This window comes from Eubalaena glacialis, chromosome 5, assembly GCF_028564815.1.
Source record: "Eubalaena glacialis isolate mEubGla1 chromosome 5, mEubGla1.1.hap2.+ XY, whole genome shotgun sequence".
Lineage (NCBI taxonomy): Eukaryota > Metazoa > Chordata > Mammalia > Artiodactyla > Balaenidae > Eubalaena > Eubalaena glacialis.
The window spans coordinates 153,080,598-153,105,520 of record NC_083720.1 but is presented as its reverse complement, the minus strand read 5'-3'; the positions used below and the strand labels follow the sequence as shown (position 1 = coordinate 153,105,520).

At 49.1% G+C, this 24,923-nt stretch overlaps 1 protein-coding gene across 3 annotated transcripts in view; it reads left to right on the top strand.

Moving 5' to 3' along the window:
- FNIP2 (folliculin interacting protein 2) overlaps positions 1-24,923 on the top strand; it is a 120,373-nt gene that overhangs the window by 73,827 nt on the left and 21,623 nt on the right. For all 3 annotated transcript variants that reach the window (XM_061192655.1, XM_061192654.1, XM_061192653.1), the window contains 6 exons: positions 5,223-5,352; positions 16,795-16,996; positions 17,295-17,383; positions 19,550-19,696; positions 19,815-19,984; positions 23,741-24,875. In XM_061192655.1, coding sequence (XP_061048638.1) covers positions 5,223-5,352; positions 16,795-16,996; positions 17,295-17,383; positions 19,550-19,696; positions 19,815-19,984; positions 23,741-24,875 — 1,873 coding nt within the window. The remainder of the gene's footprint in view (positions 1-5,222; positions 5,353-16,794; positions 16,997-17,294; positions 17,384-19,549; positions 19,697-19,814; positions 19,985-23,740; positions 24,876-24,923) is intronic.

Below are 24,923 nucleotides of genomic sequence, written 5' to 3'. Positions count from 1 at the left end.
ATGTTCAGGTAAGGTCTCGGGAGAGAGGAGGGACGGTTTTCAGCCGTGCTGGAAGGTGGTCCTGGCGGGGCGCGGAAACTAATGGGACACAGGGCATGGCGGGGGGGACAAAGGGTGCCTCTCCAGTTTCTAACAGGACGACGAGTGGGGCATGCGGGCATGCATCATATGGGGGGGAGCAGGAGGCGCCTGGGGGGACTGGTGTTGAGACAGTATCTCAGTCAGAAGTGCCCGCGAGTGCCCCAGCCATGAGCAGTCAGCTGTAGTTTAGAAAGAGGACACGGGTGGGGCGGAAGCTGCAATCTGGCGGTCGTGGCGAGGGGGAGAGGAAGGTCCAGGCAGCTGGGGTTGGGACCCGCCTCCCAGCCTGGTCAGCCATCACCTCCATCCAGCTGCTGACTCCCTTCCCCAGCAGCACGCTCACATCACGGGCAGGAAGGTAATGTCTTCATTCTCTGCGCCCTGGAAAGTAGTAAAACCATCCGTGTGAGGAGAACATCTAGCTCGTATGTTCAGACACGTTTATTAAGTGCTTTACGGTCAGCCTTCAGGACAAGAGCACGCGTCGTCACGGTGTTCAGACAGGACCCGAGTTTTGGCCACTGTGCCGTTTGGGTGTGAAGACGGATGGCACACGTGCACACACATGCACACACGCGCACACACGCACACACGTGCGCGCACATGCACACACACGGGGAGCAGGGGCAAAGGGAGATTCATGACCCACAGAGTGAGGCCGCCTGTGAGAGACGGGACAGAGAGGGCCCTGGGATGTGGTGCTTGGGGCGGGCCAGCGTGGGGGTCTCCGTCCCCCTGGTTCTGGAGAGGGGCTCCATCACCTTCACCACCATCATCATCACCACCATCATCACCTTCACCATCACCAACATCATCACCACCATCCCCACCTTCACCATCACCATCACCTCCACCACCACCACCATCATCACCACCACCATCACCTTCATCACCACCATCACCACCATCACCATCATCACCACCATCACCAACATCATCAGCATCTCAGGCCTGGGGGCCGCTGGGGCAGAGCCCGGGGGTGGGAGCAGGCTTTGCATGTTTGTGTGGGGGGCGCAGAAAGACCGTTGTGTACCAGGAGCAGAGGAAGGCTGGATGTTGTGAGGGGAGTGTGCAAGATGAGCTTGGGCAGGAATAGGGGCCTGGTCACATTAGTCTGTTTTCATTTTGGCGGCGGTGTTTGCATTTACACGAACAAGCCAACCTCAGAATTCTTCCCGTTGAAGGAATTATATAGCAGCTTCTGAGCGCTTGACTTTTGCACTTCCTTTTCCAGTGTCAAGCTTGCTCCTTGGGACTCACCACACTCTGTGGTTATCTAGTAATTCCTTGGGGATTTTTGTTTGGTTCTTCTTCTCCCCTAGAAGCTCCCCAAGGGCAGAGACCCACCTATTGTGCCACGCTGACTGCTCCATCCCCAGCAACGTGAATCCTGCCTGGCATATAGGAGATGCTCAACGGATATTTGAGTGAGGCGGGGGGATATGTCCCCCATATATACAAGGAGGAGTACACATAGATTTTTTTAAAGACTTACTGAGATGATCTAGTTATTTTCATAGGGAACATCTGGGATGCGCTTTCCATGGCTGCCTCTTGCTGGCATTTTACTCTTAGCTGAAATGTCCCATTTTCACAAGGGTGTTCTCTAACTGCTGATTAGAGAGTAAACCTTTGCCCTAGTTGCTTAAAGAAAATCATATGAACTTATCCCCATCTGAAATCATCTTGTTTACTTATTCCACGAGTGTGAGCTTCTTAAGGGCAGAGACTGTCTCTATGCTGTAACTTTCTGCCCCAGGCCTAGGTGGTGCCAAGCTCTTAGTAGGTGCTCAGAAAATGTGTGTTGAGGGAATGGGTTTGATTTAAGAGTTTCAGGGCATTATTTGTTCAAATCCAAATCCTATAGTCAAATCATCAGTACGGTGTTTCTAGTAAACTCTCCAAACAGCAAACGTATTTCCAGAGAAAGTTAAACATTTGTCTTGAACTTGAATGACATGGGCCAAGAAGAGCCAGCAATCAGCATTTTTAAGCCTTTATTCTTTTTTCTCACTGCTAATTTCTGCAGGAATAAATAGATGCTCGCTGAAGAGCCCCCTCAGTCAGGAGGGTGGGGATGAAAGCTCAAATTATTTTCTTATTAATGTACAAAACTCCAAAAGTCTTTGCAGTCTGTATGCATTAACATTTGTTCTAATTGTAAAATTATTCTAAAAAGAAAAGTGATACTAAAAATATTAAGGAGTGTTAGACATAGCACTTTCAAAGCTGAAACTGAGCCTAGGTATAATTTAACTGAAAGTCGCACATTTTACAACTGTGGCACCAACTGGGGAATTTCTCTACCTGGCTCACGAAGCTGGGACCCACCCCACGTAACTCTCATGCAGAAACTCTTCGGTGTCCTGGAGGTACCAGTCCCCTTAGCAAAGGTAGAGAAACAGCTGGGCACGCTTCACGCAGCCCTGGCGATGGGGACGTACACCAGGGCCCCAGCACCACTCCACGTTGCACTGCCTTGCAGACCACGGCCCAGCCCTGTCACACGCACTAAGGGGTGATTGAACCCACCCTTTTCTCGTGAAAATGGCAATAGGTTACAAGCCAAAATTAGGCCTCTTCTTGCATTTGAGAGTTGTAGCTGTATTGTTTCCTAGAATATCTGATTGACGACATATACCACAGTACTTTTACATAGAAACCTTACTACATGATATTAAAATATTTTTGAGGAAATGCTGGAGAGCACTAAGCCAGTCCTTTAGCTTATATTTCGTAAAAATTATTATTCAGCATTTTATAGTGGGGATAAAGGGAACATCCTCCTTGGGTTTTTATTATTTTAATTTTTTGCCTTTCTTTTTCATGTCTCTATTACAAGTTCTTGGTTCTTTTCATAATTAATCAGAATTAATGACCTTTCAGTACTCTGAAATGTCTTACCTAGCCCACCTTTTCCAAGAATTATCAGAGAGAGTGAGTAGCTAACATTTCCTCTGTGGTGTGCTGGGGTAGGTGCTTTACACACACTGATTTGTTTAATCCTCACAGGAACCCTATGAAGTAGGTCGGTGGTTTTCAAAGTTTTCTTTTGTCTGCAACCCATGCTTAATGCATTTCACATCCTGATCCAGTAACAAACATCTTTATACATAACAAACAAAAGTGTCATCAATTAATGTTAACGCTGCAACCTACTCTATTTTCTTTTCTGCTCCTTTTTTAAAATACCAGTTTTGATCCGCTAAAGAATTCGTAGCCCACTAGCAGGTTGCAGCTCTCACAAAAAGTGCTGCGGTGTGGTCCTTTTTTGCCCCCCATTTCACGGATGAGAAAGCTGACAGGATAAGTGGACTGCCCAAGTGTCCCAGCCGGTGTGTGGCAGAGCTGGGATTTGAACAAGAGCCTGGGTCTTACTTGGTTTTCTAAACTGAATCATGCAGCAGTACGACTTCCAGAAGAAAGTGGTCTTCAGGGTCATCTCCATCTTGCTTCTGTGATCGGGAAAAAAAAAGTACTTATAATACAAGTACTGCACCTCACCTCTTTCCTCCACCTGCCAAGAAGAAGCTGATGTGCCCAGCATAAGACCGGGCGAGAGACAGGGGACCCTGAAGATTTGGGACTAGGGAGTGAGGATCTTCTGGTCTTATAGGGGATTTTGAAAACTTAGGGGTGAGACAGACATGTCTAATTAGGATTTATTTTATTAAGTAGTATTGTGTGACTTTGAGGAAAAACTCTCTTCTATCTCCCTTCAAAATTCTCAGTAAAATTACCTACTCGCTGCTATTTGAAACGGGGATTTGATTTTGGAGGTTTAAGTCCAGCCTCAAGGCTGAAACCAAGCCAGCCTCACCTGATAACACTTCGGTGCAGAAATGCCGTACGCTCAGCCAACATTTATTAATTGTCCGTTGTGTCTCAGGCCCTGTCCTGGGTACAAGGAATCACAGATGAATAAGGTCTCCTGGACACATTCCCTGTGCATGTTGACTGGCTCAGAAGAAAAGCATCTTGTGGATGCTCACAGCACCTCTGCGGTGGACAGAAGGAAGCCTGAGTTGTTAGCATCTCACCTTGTGGCTGGGGGTTCCCTGGTCTCACAGCCGTTCAGCTCTGTGTGGGATCCCTGTGCGCTGAACAGCGCCTGGCACATTGTAGACACTTGACTTGCAGCCAGGCAAGTCAAGGATTTCAGAACTCACGTCGGGGACTCAGCTTATTTCCATCTGCCTGTAAAAGTATGAATAAAAGTACGACAGTTCACGTGGAGAAGCTGCCTTCTGAGGGGTGTCCATGAGCATGGTATACTGCACTTCCTGAAGTCAGCCCGGTGCCCTGTGAGCCGCCTGTGAAAACGTCAGCCAGCCGACTGGCACATTCCACTCCCTTCTGCCCCCGACTGAGTAACATTTCAGTGTCCTGATTCCTTAACCCTGGGGGGTAAAGGGGAAAACATCTGTTTTCTCCCTCTGTTCTTCCAAACCCATAGAGCTCCTTCCAAGCAGCCGGGGTTTGAAAGAAGCCCTTTGCCTGCCCTGACGGGGACCGGTGGGGCTGTGCGTCGGCCACACCCAGGGACGCACTGTGACGGAGCAGGAGGCAGCAGAGAGGCTGAGGGCAGCCGAGTCATCCAAGCAGAAAACACGTCTAGGACCAGATGTGCCTCCTGCAGAGCCGAGGGAGTGGCGAGGGGCGGGAGCGGGAAGTGCCGTGTATCTGGAGATGGCGGCGGGAGAGGGTGCTTTGCGGGGCAAGTCCCCTTCTGCCTGGATTTCACCTCGAAACACGGGGGGACGAAGCAGTCGAGGGGGGACATGCGCGCGAGTCGGCTCCGTGTGCGGCACCGGTTCCCGGGCAGCAGTTAGCAGTACTTCCGTGGACTCTTCCTTGTATCCGAAGTCTGCAGGCTGCCCTCTGATTGGATGAGTGATGTTTGTTACGTTTGCAACGTGGGGCTGGTGCCTGGTCACCGATGCCCTTGCCCTGTCGGCGACCCCTGTTCGTTTTAAAGGGTGTTTTCTTGGCTGTACCGCAGCCTTAGAGCGGCTCCCCCTGCTGGCTGTGGCCGGTAGAGCCTGAACGGTTAGGTCCCTGGGCTTGTATGGATATTTTTCACGTAGGTGCACGTGGGCTCCTGGAGCCCAGCTCTCAACTTCCCAATCTTCTTCCCGCAGCCTCCCTGAGCAGCCTTCTGATAACACCCTTCCCGTCTCCAAGCTCCTCTACGTCCTCCTCCAGCAGTTACCAGCGCCGCTGGCTTCGGAGCCAGACCACGAGCTTGGAAAACGGCATCATTCCCAGGAGGTGAGCTGGGTTCCCCCGGCTGTGCAGGGCGCTGGGGCGGGCGGCCCGGGGATGCTGGCGGACAGCGCACTCACCTGCTGTCGGCACAAACGGGGCGGAGCTTTCCGCTCGGCTTCAGCTCAGCCTGGAAGTTCACAGGTGAGAGGTTCCGGGAAAGACACTGGGACTACCTGGGTAGATTTGGCATTGATTTAAAGTGAGTGTGTGCTCTCTTTGCACTGGCTCCCTTCCAGGTGTAGCCTTTGTAAGTTAGAAGGCTGGAATAAATCTTTCCTTGGCTACGGTGACACCAGTGTGGTCTTTGAAAATATATGAACTCAAGGATGGTTTGTTTTTGGTGAAACAAATTCTTAAACAGTCAGCAGTCTGATTATGAATAGAGACAGCATCGAGATATTCTCTGCCTTCGTTTCAGTTGGTTTTCAGATCTAAAGTTTAGTTATGTTGCAAAACGCACATTTTTGGCTTATGATGATGTTACATCAGTACCTTCCTACCTCTTCTTCCTACAACCCAAAAACTTAAAAGGGAATTAAGATAGGTTGTAACTATTAAAAACCCACATGACAGTTGGTTGCCTTAGTAAGTGAATAGAGATCGGCACGTGTCAGCTCTGTGAAGGGGTAAAGAGTCGGCTGCAGGGCTGCTCTTCAGGAGCTCACAGAGACAATGCTCACATAAGCAGTGGTGTGAAGGAGCTAAGTGCTAAACGCTCAGAGAGGCTGGGGGTGCGTGGCTTGGGGGAGGGACGCAGCCTTGCGGGAGGTCTTGGGGTTTGGGCAGCCTTTGTGAAGGGGGGGTCCTGAAAGCACAGGCTGAGAAACTGGGGGGGCCAAGGCGTGTGCAGGGCATCAGGCTGCTGGCCCCCTTCTCCCAAAATTAACATCACGTGTTAGTTTTGTTCGTTTTTTAAAGAAACATTATGATCCAGGGCTTCAGGCATTTTCAGAATAATCTATAAAATGAATGTAAGGCTTTTCCATTAAAAATATTTTACTTACAAAATATAATAGAAATAATAGTGATACGTGACTATTATCACAAAGTTATAAATTAGTAAAATGTTTTGGTGTAATAATTTTATATAATATAATCAATAGTAATACTTCACGCACTGTCTTCATTCATCATAAGGTTTTCCTGGCTCACTTTTCTGCATATTCATTTGTTTAGGTCATCAAAATGTGTACGTCAATCGGCATCATTGAAAGTAGCATTAGTCACTCCTGGCAAATGCAAGATGACAAATAATTTTTCATAACTTTTTTATTTTGGGAAAGCTCTTTGTGCGCGTTGCAGCTGTTACTGGAGCTTTATAGGTTATAACAACATTGAGATAAATTTGTGATAAACCTTAAAAATATAAATTTCGGGTTGTTTGGCCTGAGGTGATCCAGCACTGGAGGCTACAGGCTCTTTCTTGGGGCTAATGGCGGACTCTGGGAGGGCTCACGCCAAGGAGTACTTCCCAGAACTTCTGCTGCCAGTGTCCTTGTCCCCACGGTGAAACAGAGCCAGCCCCCGCCTCTGCAGGAGACCCCCCAACACTAGCAGCCGTGGGGCTGACAGGGTCTCAGCGCTCTGGCCAGGTGTCAGGCCTGAGCCTCTGAGGTGGGAGAGCCGAGTTCAGGACATTGGTCCACAAGAGATCTCCCAGCCCCACCTAAGATCAGTGGGTGAGAGCTCTCCCAGAGATCTCCATCTCAACGCTAAGACACAGCTCTACTAAACGACCAGCAAGCTCCAGTGCTGGATGCCCTATGCCAAACAACTAGCAAGACAGGAACACAACCCCATCCATTAGCACAGAGGCTGCCTAAAATCATACTAAGTTCACAGACACCCCAAAACACACCACTGGATGAGGACCTGCCCACCAGAAACACAAGATCCAGCCTCATCCACCAGAACACAGGCACCAGTCCCCTCCACCGGGAAGCCTACACAACCCACTGAACCAAACTTACCCACTGGGGACAGACACCAAAAACTACAGGAACTACGAACCTGCAGCCTGCGAAAAGGAGACCCCAAACACAGTAAGTGAAGCGAAATGAGAAGACAGAGAAACACACAGCAGATGAAGGAGCAAAGTAAAAACCCACCAGACCAAGCAAATGAAGAGGAAATAGGCAGTCTACCTAAAAAAGAATTCAGAGTAATGATAGTAAAGATGATCCAAAATCTTGGAAATAGAATGGAGAAAATGCAAGAAACGTTTAACAAGGACCTAGAAGAACTAAAGAGCAAACAAACAATGATGAACAACACAATAAATGAAATTAAAAATTCTCTAGAAGGAATCAATAGCAGAATAACTGAGGCAGAAGAACGGATAAGGGACCTGGAAGATAAAATAGTGGAAATAACTACCGCAGAGCAGAATAAAGAAAAAAGAATGAGAAGAATTGAGGACAGTCTCAGAGACCTCTGCGACAACATTAAACGCACCAACATTCGAATTATAGGGGTCCCAGAAGAAGAAGAGAAAAAGAAAGGGACTTAGAAAATATTTGAAGAGATTATAGTTGAAAACTTCCCTAATATGGGAAAGGAAATAGTCAATCAAGTCCAGGAAGCACAGAGAGTCCCATACAGAATAAATCCAAGGAGAAACATGCCAAGACACATATTAATCAAACTGTCAAAAATTAAGTACAAAGAAAGAATATTAAAAGCAGCAAGGGAAAAACAACAAATAACACACAAGGGAATCCCCATAAGGTTAACAGCTGATCTTTCAGCAGAAACTCTGCAAGCCAGAAGGGAATGGCAGGACATACTTAAAGTGTTGAAAGGGAAAAACCTACAACCAAGATTGCTCTACCCAGCAAGGGTCTCATTCAGATTTGATGGAGAAATTAAAACCTTTACAGACAAGCAAAAGCTAAGAGAATTCAGCACCACCAAACCAGCTTTACAACAAATGCTAAAGGAACTTCTCTAGGCAGGAAACACAAGAGAAGTAAAAGACCTACAATAACAAACCCAAAACAATTAAGAAAATGGTAATAGGAACATACATATCGATAACTACCTTAAATGTAAATGGATTAAATGCTCCAACCAAAACACATAGACAGGCTGAATGGATACAAACCAAGACCTGTATACATGCTGTCTACGAGAGACCCACTTCAGACCTAGAGACACATGCAGACTGAAAGTGAGGGGATGGAAAAAGATATTCCATGCAAATGGAAATCAAAAGAAAGCTGGAGTAGCAATTCTCATATCAGACAAAGTAGACTTTAAAACAAAGAGTATTAAAAGAGACAAAGAAGGGCACTACATAATGATCAAGGGGTCAATCCAAGAAGAAGATATAACAATTGTAAATATGCGCCCAACATAGGAGCACCTCAGTACATAAGGCAAAGGCTAACAGCCATAAAAGGGGAAATCGACAGTGACACAATCGTAGTAGGGGACGTTAACACCCCACTTTCACCAATGGACAGATCAACAAAAATGAAAATAAGGAAACACAAGCCTTAAATGATACATTAAACAAGATGGACTTAATTGATATTTATAGGACACTCCATCCAAAAACAACAGAATACTCTTTCTTCTCAAGTGCTCATGGAACATTCTCCAGGATAGATCATATCTTGGGTCACAAATCAAGCCTTCGTAAATTTAAGAAAATTGAAATCGTATCAAGCATCTTTTCCAACCACAATGCTATGAGACTAGATACCAGTTTCAGGAAGAAAACTGTAAAAAAAAACAAACACATGGAGCCTAAACAATATGCTGCTAAATAACCAAGAGATCACTGAAGAAATTAAAGAGGAAATCAAAAAATACCTAGAAACAAATGACAATGAAAACACGACGACCCAAAACCTATGGGATGCAGCAGAAGCAGTTCTAAGAGGGAAGTTTATAGCAACACAATCCTACCTCAAGAAACAAGAAAAATCTCAAATAAACAATCTAACATCACACCTAAAGCAATTAGAGAAAGAAGAACAAAACCCCCAAAGTTACCAGAAGGAAAGACGTCATAAAGATCAGATCAGAAATAAAAAGAAATGAAGGAAACGATAGCAAAGATCAATAAAACTAAAAGCTGGTTCTTTGAGAAGGTAAACACAATTGATAAACCACTAGCCAGACTCATCAGGAAAAAAAGGGAGAAGACTGAAATCGATAGAATTAGAAATGAAATTAGAAATGAAAAGGGAGAAGTAACAACTGACACTGCAGAAATACAAAGGATCATGAGAGGTAAATTACTATAAGCAACTATATGCCAATAAAATGGACAACCTGGAAGAAATGGACAAATTCTTAGAAAAGTACATCTTTCCAGGACTGAACCAGGAAGAAATAAAAAATATAAACAGACCAATCACAAGCACTGAAATTGAAACTGTGATTAAAAATCTTCCAACAAACAAAAGCCCAGGACCAGATGGCTTCACAGGCGAATTCTATCAGACATTTACAGAAGAGCTAACACCTATCCTTCTCAAACTCTTCCAAAATATAGCAGAGGGAGGAACACTCCCAAACTCATTCTATGAGGCCACCATCACCCTGATACCAAAACCAGAGAAAGATACTACAAAAAAAGAAAATTAGACACCAATATCACTGATGAACATAGATGCAAAAATCCTCAACAAAATACTAGCAAACAGAATCCAACAGCACATTAAAAGGATCATACACCATCATCAAGTGGGGTTTATCCCAGGAATGCAAGGATCCTTCAATATATGCAAGTCAATCAATGTGATACACCATATTAACAGATGGAAGGAGAAAAACCATATGATCATCTCAATAGATGCAGAAAAAGCTTTTGACAAAATTCAACACCGATTTATGATAAAAACTCTCCAGAAAGTGGGCATAGAGGGAACTTAACTCAACATAATAAAGGCCATATATGACAAACCCACAGCCAACATCATTCTCAATGGTGAAAAACTGAAACCATTTCCACTAAGATCAGGAACAAGACAAGGTTGCCCACTCTCACCACTATTATTCAACATAGTTTTGGAAGTTTTAGCCACAGCAATCACAGAAGAAAAGAAATAAAAGGAATCCAAATCAGAACAGAAGAAGTAAAGCTGTCACTGTTTGCAGATGACATGATACTATACATAGAGAATCCTAAAGATGATACCAGAAAACTACTGGAGCTAATCAATGAATTTGGTAAAGTCGCAGGATACAAAATTAATGCACAGAAATCTCTTGCGTTCCTATACACTAATGATGAAAAATCTGAAAGAGAAATTAAGGAAGCACTCCAATTTACCACTGCAACAAAGAGAATAAAATACCTAGGAATAAACCTACCTAAGGAGACAAAAGACCTGTATGCAGAAAACTATAAGACACTGATGAAAGAAATTAGAGATGATACAAACAGATGGAGAGATATACCATGCTCTTGGATTGGAAGAATCAACATTGTGAAAATGACTATACCACCGAAAGCAATCTACAGATTCAATGCAATCCGTATCAAACTACCAATGGCATTTTTCACAGAACTAGAGCAAAAAATTTCACAATATGTATGGAAAGACAAAAGACCCCAAAGAGCCAAAGCAATCTTGAGGAAGAAAAACGGAGCTGGAGGAATCAGGCTCCCTGACTTCAGACACTACTACAAAGCTACAGTAATCAAGACAGTATGGTACTGGCACAAAAGCAGAAATATAGATCAGTGGAACAGGATAGAAAGCCCAGAGATAAACCCACGCTCATATGGTCACCTTATCTTTGATAAAGGGGGCAAGAATATACAATGGAAAAAGACAGCCTCTTCAATAAGTGGTGCTGGGAAAGTTGGACAGCTACATGTAAAAGAATGAAATTAGAACACTCCCTGACACCATACACAAAAATAAACTCAATATGGATTAAAGACCTAAATGTAAGACCAGACACTATAAAACTCTTAGAGGAAAACATAAGCAGAACGCTATATGACATAAATCACAGCAAGATCCTTTTTGACCCACCTCGTAGGGAAATAGAAATAAAAACAAAAATAAACAAGTGGGACCTAATGAAACTTCAAAGCTTTTGCACAGCAAAGGAAACCATAAACAAGACGAAAAGACAACCCTCAGAATGGGAGAAAATATTTGCAAATGAAGCAACTGACAAAGGATTAATCTTCAAAATATACAAGCAGCTCATGCAGCTCAATATCAAAAAAACAAACAACCCAATCCAAAAATGGGCAGAAGACCTAAACAGACATTTCTCCAAAGAAGAGATACAGATTGCCAACAAACACATGAAAGGATGCTCAACATCACTAATCATTAGAGAAATGCAAATCAAAACTACAATGAGGTATCACCTCACACCAGTCAGAATGGCCATCATCAAAAAGTCTACAAACAGGGCTTCCCTGGTGGTGCAGTGGTTAAGAAGCTGCCTGCCAATGCAGGGGACACGGGTTTGAGCCCTGGTCTGGGAAGAGCCCACATGCCGTGGAGCAACTAAGCCCGTGAGCCACAACTACTGAGCCTGCGCGTCTGGAGCCTGTGCTCCACAACGGGAGAGGCCACGACAGTGAGAGGCCTGCGCACCGCGATGAAGAGTGGTCCCCGCTCGCCGCAACTGGAGAAAGCCCTCGCACAGAAACGAAGACCCAACACAACCAAAAATAAATTAAAAAAAAAAAATCTACAAACAATAAATGCTGGAGAGGGTGTGGAGAAAAGGGAACCCTCTTGCACTGTTGGTGGGAATGTAAATTGATACAGCCACTATGGGGAACAGTATGGAGGTTCCTCAAAAAACTAAAAATAGAAGTACCATGTGACCCAGCAATCCCACTACTGGGCATATACCCAGAGAAAGCCATAATTCAAAAAGAGTCATGTACCACAATGTTCACTGCAGTACTATTTACAATAGCCAGGACATGGAAGCATCCTAAGTGTCCATTGACAGATGAATGGATAAAGAAGATGTGGCACAAATATACAATGGAATATTACTCAGCCATAAAAAGAAACGAAATTGAGTTATTTGTAGCGAGGTGGATGGACCTAGCGTCTGTCATACAGAGTGAAGTAAGTCAGAAAGAGAAAAACAAATACCGTATGCTAACACATATATATGGAATCTTAAAAAAAAAAAAAAGGTTCTGAAGAACCTGGGGGCAGGACAGGAATAAAGATGCAGACGTAGAGAATGGACCTGAGGACATGGGGAGTGGGAAGGGTAAGCTGGGACAAAGTGAGAGAGTGGCATGGACATATATACACTACCAAATGTAAAATAGATAGCTAGTGGGAAGCAGCCGCGTAGCACAGGGACATCAGCTCATTGCTGTGTGACCACCTAGAGGGGTGGAATAGGGAGGGTGGGAGGGAGATGCAAGAGGGAGGCGATATGGGGATATATGTATACATATAGCTGATTCACTTTGTTATACAGCAGCATTGTAAAGCAATTAGACTGCAATAAAGATGTTAAAAAAAAAAGAACGAAAAAAACGTAAATTTCAGTACATCTGGATCAGATGATTCTTATGGAACAGTTTTGCTAAAGATGCCGTTCTTCACACACATCCATTTTGTGTATGTCTGAATTGAATTTTAAATGTATTTTTATACACAGTTATTTTAATGTTTCCTCTGCCATTTCCTGTGACTTATGGAGGTCTTACAAGAAACTAGAAGTGTCTTCGTGGGCTGCATATAATTCAGAATGCCTGTTTATGCATTGTGTCACTACATCGTTAATTATACGGAAAGTTAATTTTAAAATGGGCTTCATTATTAATAATTTCTTCTTCTGAAGCTTCATATGAAAGTTGTGGGTATTTTCTATCCAATGCAGCAATCTCTACATTCAGTTTCTGTTTCTGTGCCTGTGGATATTTGCTTTGCAATGTTGCTGCAGTTTTCAAAACGAGATATTAACAAACTCTTTAAAGAATTGTAGTAAGTCCCTGATCCACTTTATTGCGTTGTGCACTGTAGGCTCTTACTCTGTGATAATTTACTGCCCTGGGGCTCAGGACGAAGAGCTAAGTGTTGTGCAGCCTCCACAGGGGCGGGCTCTGATGATGGACAGACAGGCTGCCTCCCCCTCGGTCCGGGCCTTGCCCCAGCCCTTCCCCCCTCCCATGGCCGTGCCCTCTGCCGCCGCCACCACCACCCATCTGGGCCCAGGTACCCGCCTTGGGGCCTTGTGGCACCCCCTTGGTTCTGGACTCGTGGGTGTGTGCCTGACCCCCCGCCATCCCCCACGACGTGCGCCCGGCCGCCTGGCGTCTGCACTGCCCACGCCCATGCGTCATCACCCCATCAGACTTCACTTACAGAGCGCAAGTTAAAGGTGACACGGTTAAGAATCAAGGTAGCACCCGGAGAACGACACCGCGAGCCTGGGCCCTCCTGAGAGCAGCCCCGCAAGGCGGGGGGCGCAGGCTGTGAGCCGGTCCTGGACTCGCCCTTGCCTGACGCCCAGGACGGAAGAGCCGCGGGCGCTCAGCTTCGGTCACTGTGCCCGTGAAGACCCTTCAATTACCGGGGTCGCCGCCCGTCTCTCCCTCGTGGCAGGTGTGTGGGCGGGGATTAGTTTATGACGCTGGACCGGAGAACACTGGGTACCAGGGATGCGATTGCCTCCGGCTTTGAGAGGAAGTCACAGCACTCGGAGACCTCGCTCCTGAGAGAGTGCAGGGCGGCCAGGGAGGGTCTTCACGGTCTTACGCTTGGTTGCTCGCTGACCCCCGTGCCACGTGCGGAGCGTTGGCGACCGGCGGGTGGGGGGAGTCGGCGGGGGCAGTTTACCCGCTGGCGCAGAGGTGCTGTCCGTGGAGGAGAGAAGCTGCGGATTCCCCCCTCAGTGGGGCTGGTGAAACCCTAAAGAAGCAGGTATGACGTCCCAGAAAGGCTTTGGCCCGGAATTGTAAAATGAATAACCAGACAGAGTCGCTGACAAGATGTCCCTTGACCTGCAGACACGGTGATTTCATATGTTCCAACGTGACCCATAGATTCCGCCTAAATTCAGAGCTGACATAGGCAGTCAGACTGAGCAGTCCTGAGACCAATTACAGGTCCCTGAGATGTACTTAAAGAGTCCCAGTTTTTGCTTTATTTAGGATCTTGAAGTATTTACAATGTATGTAAATGCTCATTCACGTGTCAACAAAAGTCTCTTTGAAAAATCCAGTGTGTAGCGTGGTCTTCCCTTGACTTGAAGGCCTGTCAGCTGGTGTGATCGCTCCCGGCCCGTCCCCCCAGTGGATGGATCAGACGTGGTGCCAGAGCCCCTGGTCATTCCCAGTGTCCGAGCGACGAGCCGGCGCTAGCAGACAGAACCCCTGGGCTCTGATTCCGGCGCGGTCACTGAAAAGCTTTCTCTTCTGAAGGAAGTTGGTTACTCACTCTGCCCCAGTTTTTCACATTTGCAGAATGGTCTGTGTGTCTTACCTGTTGCCTTGAGGGGAAAGCTAGGATGAAGTATTTGTGCTCATACTTAAATTTTTTAAGACATTCTGAAACATGCTTTCATTGTAGATTGATCTTTAAAGTATATTTACAAATACCTCATGAACGGATTTAGTCCAGTTTGCCTGGTTGATCCAAGACGACAGACTGAATGAAGCTCAGTTGCTTTAGAATTCAGCAGAGAGACATAGGGAAGCGAGTAAGAGCCACGCACGCTATTAAAGCTGCGGGTGTTTTTCAGAAATTCGGCAGCCGGCACCGTCCGCTGTGCTAGGTGCAGTTGGTTACTGTTTCTGCGGTGGAGCTGAAGCTGACACACATCTGCAGAGGGCTCAGGGGTCACTGCAATCTGATTATTAAGGACCACACTGGCCAAAGATGAGTGGACTGATGTGGTCATTTTACTTTTGCCAAAGGGGGGAAATAGGAGATAACGAAGAAGAAAGGGTTGTAAGAAAGAATTGGGGTAACATAAGCTCAGAATTTCCTCTACAGAATAGGAGTAAACTGGTGCAGAAAAACAAAGTTATAGGACGAGTACTTTGGAAAAGAAGAGGGAGCATTGTTTGAAATTAAGTAAAATGGTAAGAGCGCCTCGAGAATTTCTTTCTGACGAGCAGATGATTAGTATCTAGGGATTTCTCAGAGAAAGCAATAACGGGCAGCATTTACAAGAGCATCTGGAAACCGTGTCCTTCCCGCGCCACGTCTGCTGGCGAGGACTTTTACTGATTTACCAGCCACACCTAAGTCTCCGGGATCTTGCTTAAAGTCGAGCAAAACAATGACGTATCCCTCTGAGGTTAGAGCAAGATGTCTTCTCCTTTCCTTTAAAAATAAGATAGCTTTCCTGACCATAAAACTTCTGATGTGTGTACGCTTTTGAAACGTGGGTATGTTGGAAATCACGGGAACATTACAGGCTGTGAGCAGAGCAGGAGAGAACAAGTTAAAGACCAGGAAGGAGGCTGGCTGCCTCAAGCCCCGTGAGCAGACGTGACCGTTAGGGTGTAGTTTGTAGTAAAGGAGGTGGAAGAGGTGGTGTCCCAAGCTTGGTGACAGACAAGGCTGAACGGTGGAGCCCGTGAGAAAGAGAAGGCTCCCTGCACGCCCACCGTGTGCCAGGCTAGGCGCTTTCATTTGCAGTGTGATGTCCTTTGCTTTGGTGTCTTTGTAGAAAAAAAACAAACTAATTTAAAAGATTTTTTTCACTCTTGCGGTTAGCAGCTATGTGGTCACATGCTGGTTTTTCAGACTAGTTAAAGTAGAGACATGGATTGGCCGTATTTGTGAGGCTTACCCCTTACGACAAATTGAATACATATTCAGAGTTTATTGGCTTCTCTTATCCTAGAAGCAGAGTCTCTGCAAAGAATCTTAAGTTGGTCGAGGATGTGACTGTAGCAAAAGAGAGGTGGGTCTTTCTGCTCGGGGGGGTTTCCCAGAGAGTATCCTCAGTCGCGTGGCTTAATCTCAGCATTTATAGGAGTAACTTCATCTAATGGTTTTAATAACCTTGGGAAAGTAAGCCTCAGCTACCAGTAAATGTCCAAACGTGATGCCCGGGTCACACAGAATACCACAGAGGACCATCTCTACTCAGGTGTTCTTATCCATCGGTATCTATCAGCCAAAACAAAGGGCCTGTGTTTTGAGCCAGCGGATGCTTCACACCCCTTCCTAAACGCGGCCAATCTGCTGTAACATAGTCCAAGGGAAAAGGACTAAGAGTCTAACAAGAGGGCCTTTGAAATTACTTTCAGTTCTCACTTAAGGTTCTTCTTGTGTTAGGCCGACACTGAGTGACAAGCGGAGGTTTTCATTTTCACGACGGAGTCTGATGCGGGAGGACGACCTGGTGGTAGACAGGCTCTGAGTTAGGACCGCGTGCCCGGGTCGGCCGTCAGGGTGTCGCCCCGGCGTTACGGTCCGTCCTCGGTGTGGTTCACTGATGCAGGGTGGCTCCTCAAACCCCTTCTCCTTCCAGGTCAACGGATGAGACGTTCAGCTTGGCCGAAGAAACCTGCAGTTCCAACCCGGCCATAGTGCGGAGGAAGAAGATCGCCATAAGCCTCATCTTTTCCCTGTGCGAGAAGGAGGAGGCCCAGGGGAACTTCCAGGACTTCTTTTTTTCTCATTTCCCCCTGTTTGAGTCTCACATGAACAGGCTGAAGAGTGCAATTGAAAAGGTACCGAGAATGCAGTCCGTTGTCACATGGGGCTGTAAGGGTGGAGGGGTCTCTGTACCGGATCACTTTCCCAGGGCATGTAGATCGGCTGCAGCAGTGGTAGGAAGTTCCCTAGGCACACTGATGTCAGGTACCGGATCCTGATTGCTTTGGGAAAGGGAATTACTGCCCCCGACGACTTCGGTCATGACTAGCTTGAGTGTGGGCTCTAACATCGTCTCTTATTAATAAAGCCCAGTAGATGGTTACGAAGGAATTTCTTCTCCGCGTAACGTGGCATGTTTTCTTTCCACCGAAGGCCATGATCTCCTGCAGGAAGATAGCGGAGTCAAGTCTCCGTGTCCAGTTTTATGTCAGCCGTCTGATGGAAGCTCTGGGGGAGTTCAGGTAAACTGACAAGGTTTGGCAAACGCAACAGGGGAAATTGGTGAGTAGCGGTAGCAGCGGCCGTGGATCTCGGGATGCGTGGAGACCACAGCTCGGGAATGTTGGCGGCTGGCAGTTATTAGTCATTTTAGCAGCTCCTTCCTTTGAAGCTAAGGCCCAGTGGAGCAAAAAGTTTAAGCTACCAGCACTGAGTAATCCTCACGACTGCCAGATAGACGGTCCCTGATGTGATTGTTCCTAACAGAGTGAATGGAGAAAACTAATATTCATACGTCTCGTGTCACTTCCCAGAAGCCCTAAGAGTAAGCACTCTTAGCCCATTTTACAGATGTGGAAACTGGAGGTTGAGATGCTTGTCCACAGCGTAAGTGGGGAGAGTATGCACGTCAGGGGCGTTACACTCCAGTTTGCCAGGACAGCCCTGTGTACACCCGGTGTCCTCCCGTGGGTGTCCTGGTCAGGACATTAAATTGTATGGTCACCCTAGCGTGTCCTCCCTGTCAGTTCCTAACTGTTGATCTTTGTACCCCGGAGACCGGTTTTCTGGAGGTCTTGCCCCTCATGTCTGGGCTGTAGCTGGGATCCACGGTCACCATGCTGAGTGGGGCTGTTGCAGCGCTTCTTAGGGCCAGTTTCTGGGTGCGGAATGGAATCGCACTTCAAAGCCGTCACGAGCTAATTAAGAGTCCAACCGTTCCTCTCTAGCCCAGGGATAAAAATGTTTACGATTCTTAGAATATTAGAACGTTTTTGTGATGCTTAAGGTAGAGGCTGGTGAACTCTAATACTGCTTGGAGCCAAATCCCCACCCAGCCTTAGTTGAACCCTGGGTTATGTGTAAAGTACTCAAGTAGCGCGTTAGTCCTTATCTGGGGATCGTTCAGACCCAAGTCGCACATTTGGGAAATAGTGTGAAGCTGTGTGTTTCGATGGCAGTGTGGTGACTAGCGAACCTTCTGTGGTTTGTGTGGGCAGCGCCGGGCGGGCTGTGGTCAGGCTCGAAGCTGGCTTGTGCTGGAGGGTCTGGACGCTCATATAATAGAAGGTCCGGAATCTGAAAGGACAGGACCTGAGGCCTCACTGTGGATAGACGGGTCTCATCCTCACCTCAGCGACCTGCCGCTCCAGAAACAGCGACAGGATCACGTGTTAGCGTTTGGAAACCTTGGCGTCAGTAAGCGAAGCCCAGGTCCACGTAGCTGTCACTCGTCACTGCTGGCTGCTCAGCAGGTGCTCTGCCTTGTGCCAGGGCAGGATCCTGTGTGTCCCGGCTCTTTGATGCACACGGCTGGAAACTCAGGTCAGAATATGCCTCGTGTACCTCCGTCTGGGAAGAGGCGGTGTCTCCTAGACGCAGAGGTGCCAGTGGAGAGCCTAGGCTCGTTGGTGCGCTGCCTGGAAGGACCGCCGCGAGCCACGTGGCCTGGACCAGAGAGTCCCCGGCACCAGGCGCTCTCACCCGGACCTTGTCATTCAGTGCGTGTGTGTCTCCCGCAAGGAACTCCTTTACGCCTCCAGTTTCCTAATCCGTAAAGTGACACGGCCAGACTCGTCACTTTCCCTGACAGCTTACAGTTCTAAGAATTTGATTCTATTAGCCCATGTAACAATCTAGTATATGATATGGTGAAGAAGAGCCATTTGTGTTCTTCTTTCACCTAAAGTGAATAGGGCGCTTTGGTTCAAAGAACGAAAGCACTAACCAGAAATTGGGAGACTTGAGTTCCCTCTGGTCACATTTTCAGTCCAGCATGTTCATTCACTCTTCCTTTATTTTTTTCCTATGAAAATTGGCATAAATTCTGACACAAGGCATCGTGCAAATAAGTTTTTTTAAGGATGACTATTTCATGTCAGGGGTTCGTACACCTCTCCTCTACAGGGCGTCTGCCCCACGGCGGCTCAGCTTCGCTGCTGTGCAAACGCAGCGACAGATAATAGGGAGATGACTGAGCATGGCTGTGTGCCGATAAAACTTTATTTATTAAAAAAAGGTCAGATTTGGCCTGTGCATCGTGTCCTAGTTTACCAACCCCTGTTTTATATTCTGCTTTGGATGCCTTAGGGGCTACCTAGATCCAGATGACTGTTTTCTTCTGGATTCCTTTACACAAAGATCATCCGCCGTGACATCTGTGACAGTTCCGTGTACCTTCTCTTCTGTAGAGGGACCATCTGGAGCTTGTACTCCGTCCCGAGGATAGCCGAGCCCGTGTGGCTGGCCATGATGTCCAGCACCTTGGAGAAGACGCAGCTGTGCCAGCGCTTCCTCAAGGAATTTACGCTCCTGATAGAGCAGATCAACAAGAACCAGTAAGCAGCGGCGCTCTGGAGCCTTGAATGCCACTTCCGAGGCTGGTGTACGCGCTGTAGGCGACAGGCCTCTTCCTGCATTGACTCACCCCGTTGTGTTTTCTCCCGTTTCTCCAAGGTTTTTTGCTGCCTTGCTGACCGCAGTCTTAACCTACCACCTGGCCTGGGTGCCCACCGTCATGCCCGTTGACCACCCTCCCATCAGAGCCTTCTCCGAGAAACGCACCTCTCAGCTGGTCAACACGCTGGCCAAGACGCACCCGTACAACCCTCTCTGGGCGCAGCTGGGTCAGTACCGCGTGTGACCGTTCAGAGGCCATGTGGGACAGAATAGGAAAGACGGGAGCCTCTTCAGTTGCTATTCGCCATCCAGCCCGGCGATCCCCGGTTGTCGCTGGGCTGCAGGGAACGGGGGACTGGCCCACGGATTCTGCCTGTAAAGCAGCCCCCGCCCTCCCCTCCCCCCGCCAGAGCCTTGCTCTGCTCTCGAAAGCCGTGTCGGTCCGCAGCTGCTCCTCCAGTGGGGCTCCTTGACTTCGGCACTGTTGGCATTGGGGCCAGAAAATTCTTTGTTGGGTAGCGGGGAAGAGGACCGTCCCGTGCCTGGTCGGATGTTCAGCAGCATCACTGGCCTCTGTTCACCAGCTGCCAGTGAAAACCCCTCTTCCAAAGTTGTGCGGATGAAACATGTCTCCAGGCGATGCTGAATGTCCCCAGCGGGACAGGAGAGCCCCTGGCCGAGGACCACTGCCCTAGAGGGTGGACCGGATAGGAAGAAAGTCAGAGAGAAAAGAGAGTAGCGCGCTCTAGGATTTGGCCGCCTTTTAAGCTGGAGCTGAGGTCAGAGCCCTTGTCTGTCTCCCCGTTGCCCTCAGCTGCTTCCTCCGAGCGTGGCTGCTCGGGCCTGGCGCAGGGACCTGACGTGCCGCGTGGCTGCTCGGGCCTGGCGCAGGGACCTGACGTGCCGCGTGGCTGCTCGCGCCGTGTGCGCTTGCAAGCCCGGGGCTCGGGGATGGCAGAGGCGCGCTCCAGGGCCCGTCACTTGGCCGAGTCTGCAGTGACCCGTCAGGCCTGCACGTCCGCTCTGCCCCAGGCCCCGTCCCTCTGCGGGACCCAGGGCCCGGGTGACACGCAGCTCAGCCTTGGGGAGCCTGCTGCCCGGCGGAGGAGAAGGGCCGTGTTCAGAACGCCCCGATCACTCCCTCGCTGGGTGAGCAGAAACCCGCGAGGGACGCGGTGCAGTGCAGAGGGTGAGGACGTGCGCAGACGGCTGGACCACATCCCAGCCTCCTGGGCAAGTGCCCTGACCCTCTGTGCCTCCGTTTCTCCGTCTGTGAGATGCGTGGTGATGGCTCATGGCTGCCGTGGGAGTTCCACCGCTTGTACGTGAAGCCCCCTGTTACCGACACTGCTGCTGCAGATGTTGATACGGGAGAGGCATCAGGAGGGGGGCATGGGGGGAGGGGGCCTTCAAGGAAGACACACTTGAGGAATCGGTAGAAGGGCAGCATTTTCCAGAAAATAACGGCAGACCGGGGAAGAGCACGGCAATCTCGGGAAACAGCGTGTTGTAATAGTAGTGAAAGCTGCCACCGTGAGCCAAGCGCTGTTCTGGGTGCTTTCTGCACGTGTTAATTAATTAGACTCTCATTCTAACCCTGGTACTGCGTCCTCACTGTATCAGAGATTATAAAGCTGTCTTTCCCTGTGCCCGGGGTCATGAGATACGGGAGATTACGTGGTTAAAAAAAAGCCACAGACCCTAACATTTATCATCTCAGCCATTTCTGAGTGTGCAGTTCGGAGCGTTAGGTCTGTTCACATCATCGTGCAAGCTCTTCTTCATTTTGTAAAATTATACCCGTGCAAAACAAAGGCATCCACTCTAATATTAATAGCTTCATCAGTCCTGGACTCAAAAAGGTTGCCTTCAAGGTCAATGTCCAGTAAGTCTGTTATCTTAGTGATGGGTTCTGTGGAGTTCGGCTCTGAAGTAGCAGCACTGTTTCCATACACAGCTCTCCACTTCGTACAGGTTAAACTGTTGTCGACTGTGTTTTAATAGCCATCTTTGTTTTTACTTTTTCCCATTTATGATTTAGTTATTATAATGCACAACACCAAAAGTTAAATGCATTGCTAAAAACTGTCATTCTGAGTGGACTTTACAAAGTGTCCTTTTTGCCAGATTTTGGGTTTGTAAATCTCATCTTCTTGATTAACACTGGGGCTGACTTAACACGAGTGTGTCATGAATTCCTGATGTGGCCGTGACACCCCACAGCCGTGGGCAGATGTGATCACAGGAAGTAACAGTAATGCTCTTAGTCGAGAAAATTTTCTCAAACAGAAGCGCTTGTGCTGACATCAGACTACAGTTCTGAGTCGTTTTTTTGAAAACAACTTGCATGGTTTCTCAGTCAGTTGCAAAAGCCTCAGAGATAAAGTTCTACTAAGCCTTCACCTAGTCCTTTTTTTTTATTATTTTATTTATTTATTTATTTGTGGCTGTGTTGGGTCTTCGTTTCTGTGCGAGGGCTTTCTCTAGTTGCGGCAAGTGGGGGCCACTCTTCATCGCGGTGCGCGGGCCTCTCACTGTCGCGGCCTCTCTTGTTGTGGAGCACAGGCTCCAGACGTGCAGGCTCAGTAGTTGTGGCTCACGGGCCTAGGTGCTCCGCGGCATGTGGGATCTTCCCGGACCAGGGCTCGAACCCGTGTCCCCTGCATTGGCAGGTGGATTCTTAACCACTGCACCACCAGGGAAGTCCCCACCTAGTCCTTTTATAGAGAGGATTGTGTGATATCACTCCTGTCCTGCCCTTTACCTGTTCTCAGGAGTCTTACCCTGGAAACCCTCTCTAGAGGGGGCACCTGTGATGCGTGCTGTCCCTTTTCCCTCGGTCTTAAACCTTAACAGTGTGATTAGTCTTATCTAACAAATGCCTCTCCTCCTCCCGCCAGATGGAGTCCAACTTCCTGAGTTCTTATTTATAGCTGCTAACCATGCCTCTCCTCTCCTTTATTTAGGATCTTTTCACGTTTTGATGTATTCCAACATCCTGATTACTCCTGCCATGCTTTCTGACTTAGGGTTGCTTATACAGATATGTAAATGAGATAGATCCATGCAAAACAGTCAGCACTGTGCTTGCACAGTCAGCCAGTGTTGGCTTTTTGTTGTGATTGTCAATAATGCTATTATCAACATATGGAAGGTGCGACTTACCCAGTGTCGTCGTCAGGTTTTATCACATGCGGTAACTTTCATAGGCACTGGGCAGACGCCTGTGATGAGGAGCCTGACAGGTCGCCTTTCTTCTTCCACCTGTAAGCCAGGTGCTCATGCTGCATTAGCTGGCTTTTAATCAGCGTGTCAGGATGTAAGTTATGGGGCATTTTTCTCCAGTAGGGTTTTCATGTGAAGTAATAGAAAAGAAATGAGATTCATTATTCACGAGCAAGTGATTTTCTTCTTGTTCATCAAATTGATTCTTCTTGGTGCCTGTGTGTATTGAGCGGACCATTTCATTAAGCGTTTTGAATTGATTCACTTGCACTTTCTGTTCAGAGATCCCGGAATTTCACCCCAGGGCCTTTTGTCCTGGGATTCTTCAAAAAGAGCTCACCATTCTAGTTTCCAAGATAAATTATTTGGTTTGGTCGCATATTCAGGGCTCTGGCTTTAGCCTTACCTTGGGGAGATGGGATGAGCCAGCCCACTGAGCTGCCTGGAAAGGCCCAGCAAGCACCTCAAGGGACTGTGGACACAGCACTGCACCCTCTGTGCACTGCACCCGATACACACGGGCACTGCACCTGAGCACCCAGAACAGGGCTGATCCTGGCAGGCCTTCCAGGCAGACGTTACGTTGCAGAGGAAAACTGAAAGATGGTCCTTCTAGGAATTACCTTTGTGCCTCAGCCAGGCGTGTGAAGAAGCGATGCTGGCCTGGGAATAAGTCACCTGTATCTCTCCTGTTGGGGCTGACATAGCCTTGGCATGCTCACCCAGACGACTTGTCTCTCTGTCCACTTTGCCTCTAGGCGACCTTTACGGGGCCATCGGCTCTCCGGTGCGACTGACGCGCACGGTGGTGCTGGGGAAGCAGGAGGATCTGGTGCAGCGCATACTCTATGTGCTGACCTACTTCCTGCGGTGCTCAGAGCTGCAGGAGAACCAGCTGACGTGGAGCGGGAGCTGGGGGCCAGGCGAGCAGGCGCTGCCCGGGGGCAGCATCACCACGGCCCTGGAGAGGGGCGAGGTGGAGGAGTCCGAGTACGTGGTGGTCACGGTCAGGAGTGAGCCTGCCCTCCTGCCGCCCAGCCTGCCCGCGACAGCGGCCGAGGGGCCGCACGCTGACACCGGAGACCTCTGTCCCCAACTCGCCGGACAAGGAGGCCGGGGCCCGGAGCAGAGCGCCGCGGGCCACAGCATCCGGAGACCTCGGGGCGCGTCGTGCGGGGACGACGAGAGTACGATGGAGGCGCCCCGCGGCGGCTCCGCCAGACTCCCCAGCGGCGCAGGTGCGTGCGTGGGGCCGGCCGGCGGGGAGGAGCCGGGAGGGGAGATGCCCAAGAAGCGGCCCGAGCGCTCGGCGGCCAGGCCGTGCCCTGAGGGGCGTCCCTGGGACAGGCCACCCTGGGAGAAGGTCACCTTCCACATCGGGAGCTCCGTGTCTCCGGACTCGGACTTTGAAAGTCGCACCAAAGCGATGGAGGAGCGGCTGCGGGCCTGCAGGTGTGCGGAGCCAGCGCGCCGACCCCCGGCCGGGCCCGAGGCGGCCCGGGAGGCCCGGGACCGGCGGGCTCCGAGGTGCTCCCGGGCCCCCGAGGCATCTGCGGGGGCCCGCGGCGTCAGGACCGGGGCCGCCCAGGAGGCTGCGGATTCGCCCGGCGCACCTGCCGCCCGGTGCGCACCTGCCGACCCCGCGCGCGCGCCAGGGAAGCCGTGGGGTCGGGGCGGGGAGGACGCGGACGGGCCTGCGCGGAGCGGGTGCGAGGACGCCGGCTTCAGGGGGGAAGGAGGCCTCCCCCGGAACGAGAGCTCGGACAGCGCCCTCGGCGACAGTGACGACGACGCGTGTGCGCCGGCCTCGCCGGACCTGGGCCCCGGCAGTGACGGTGACAGTGAGCCTGACCGGCCCGAAGGGTCGCCGGAGGTGGAGCTGCCGCTGCCCAGGTAAGGCCGGCGTGGCGGGTGGGGTGGGGCGGGCAGGGGCCGGGCCGG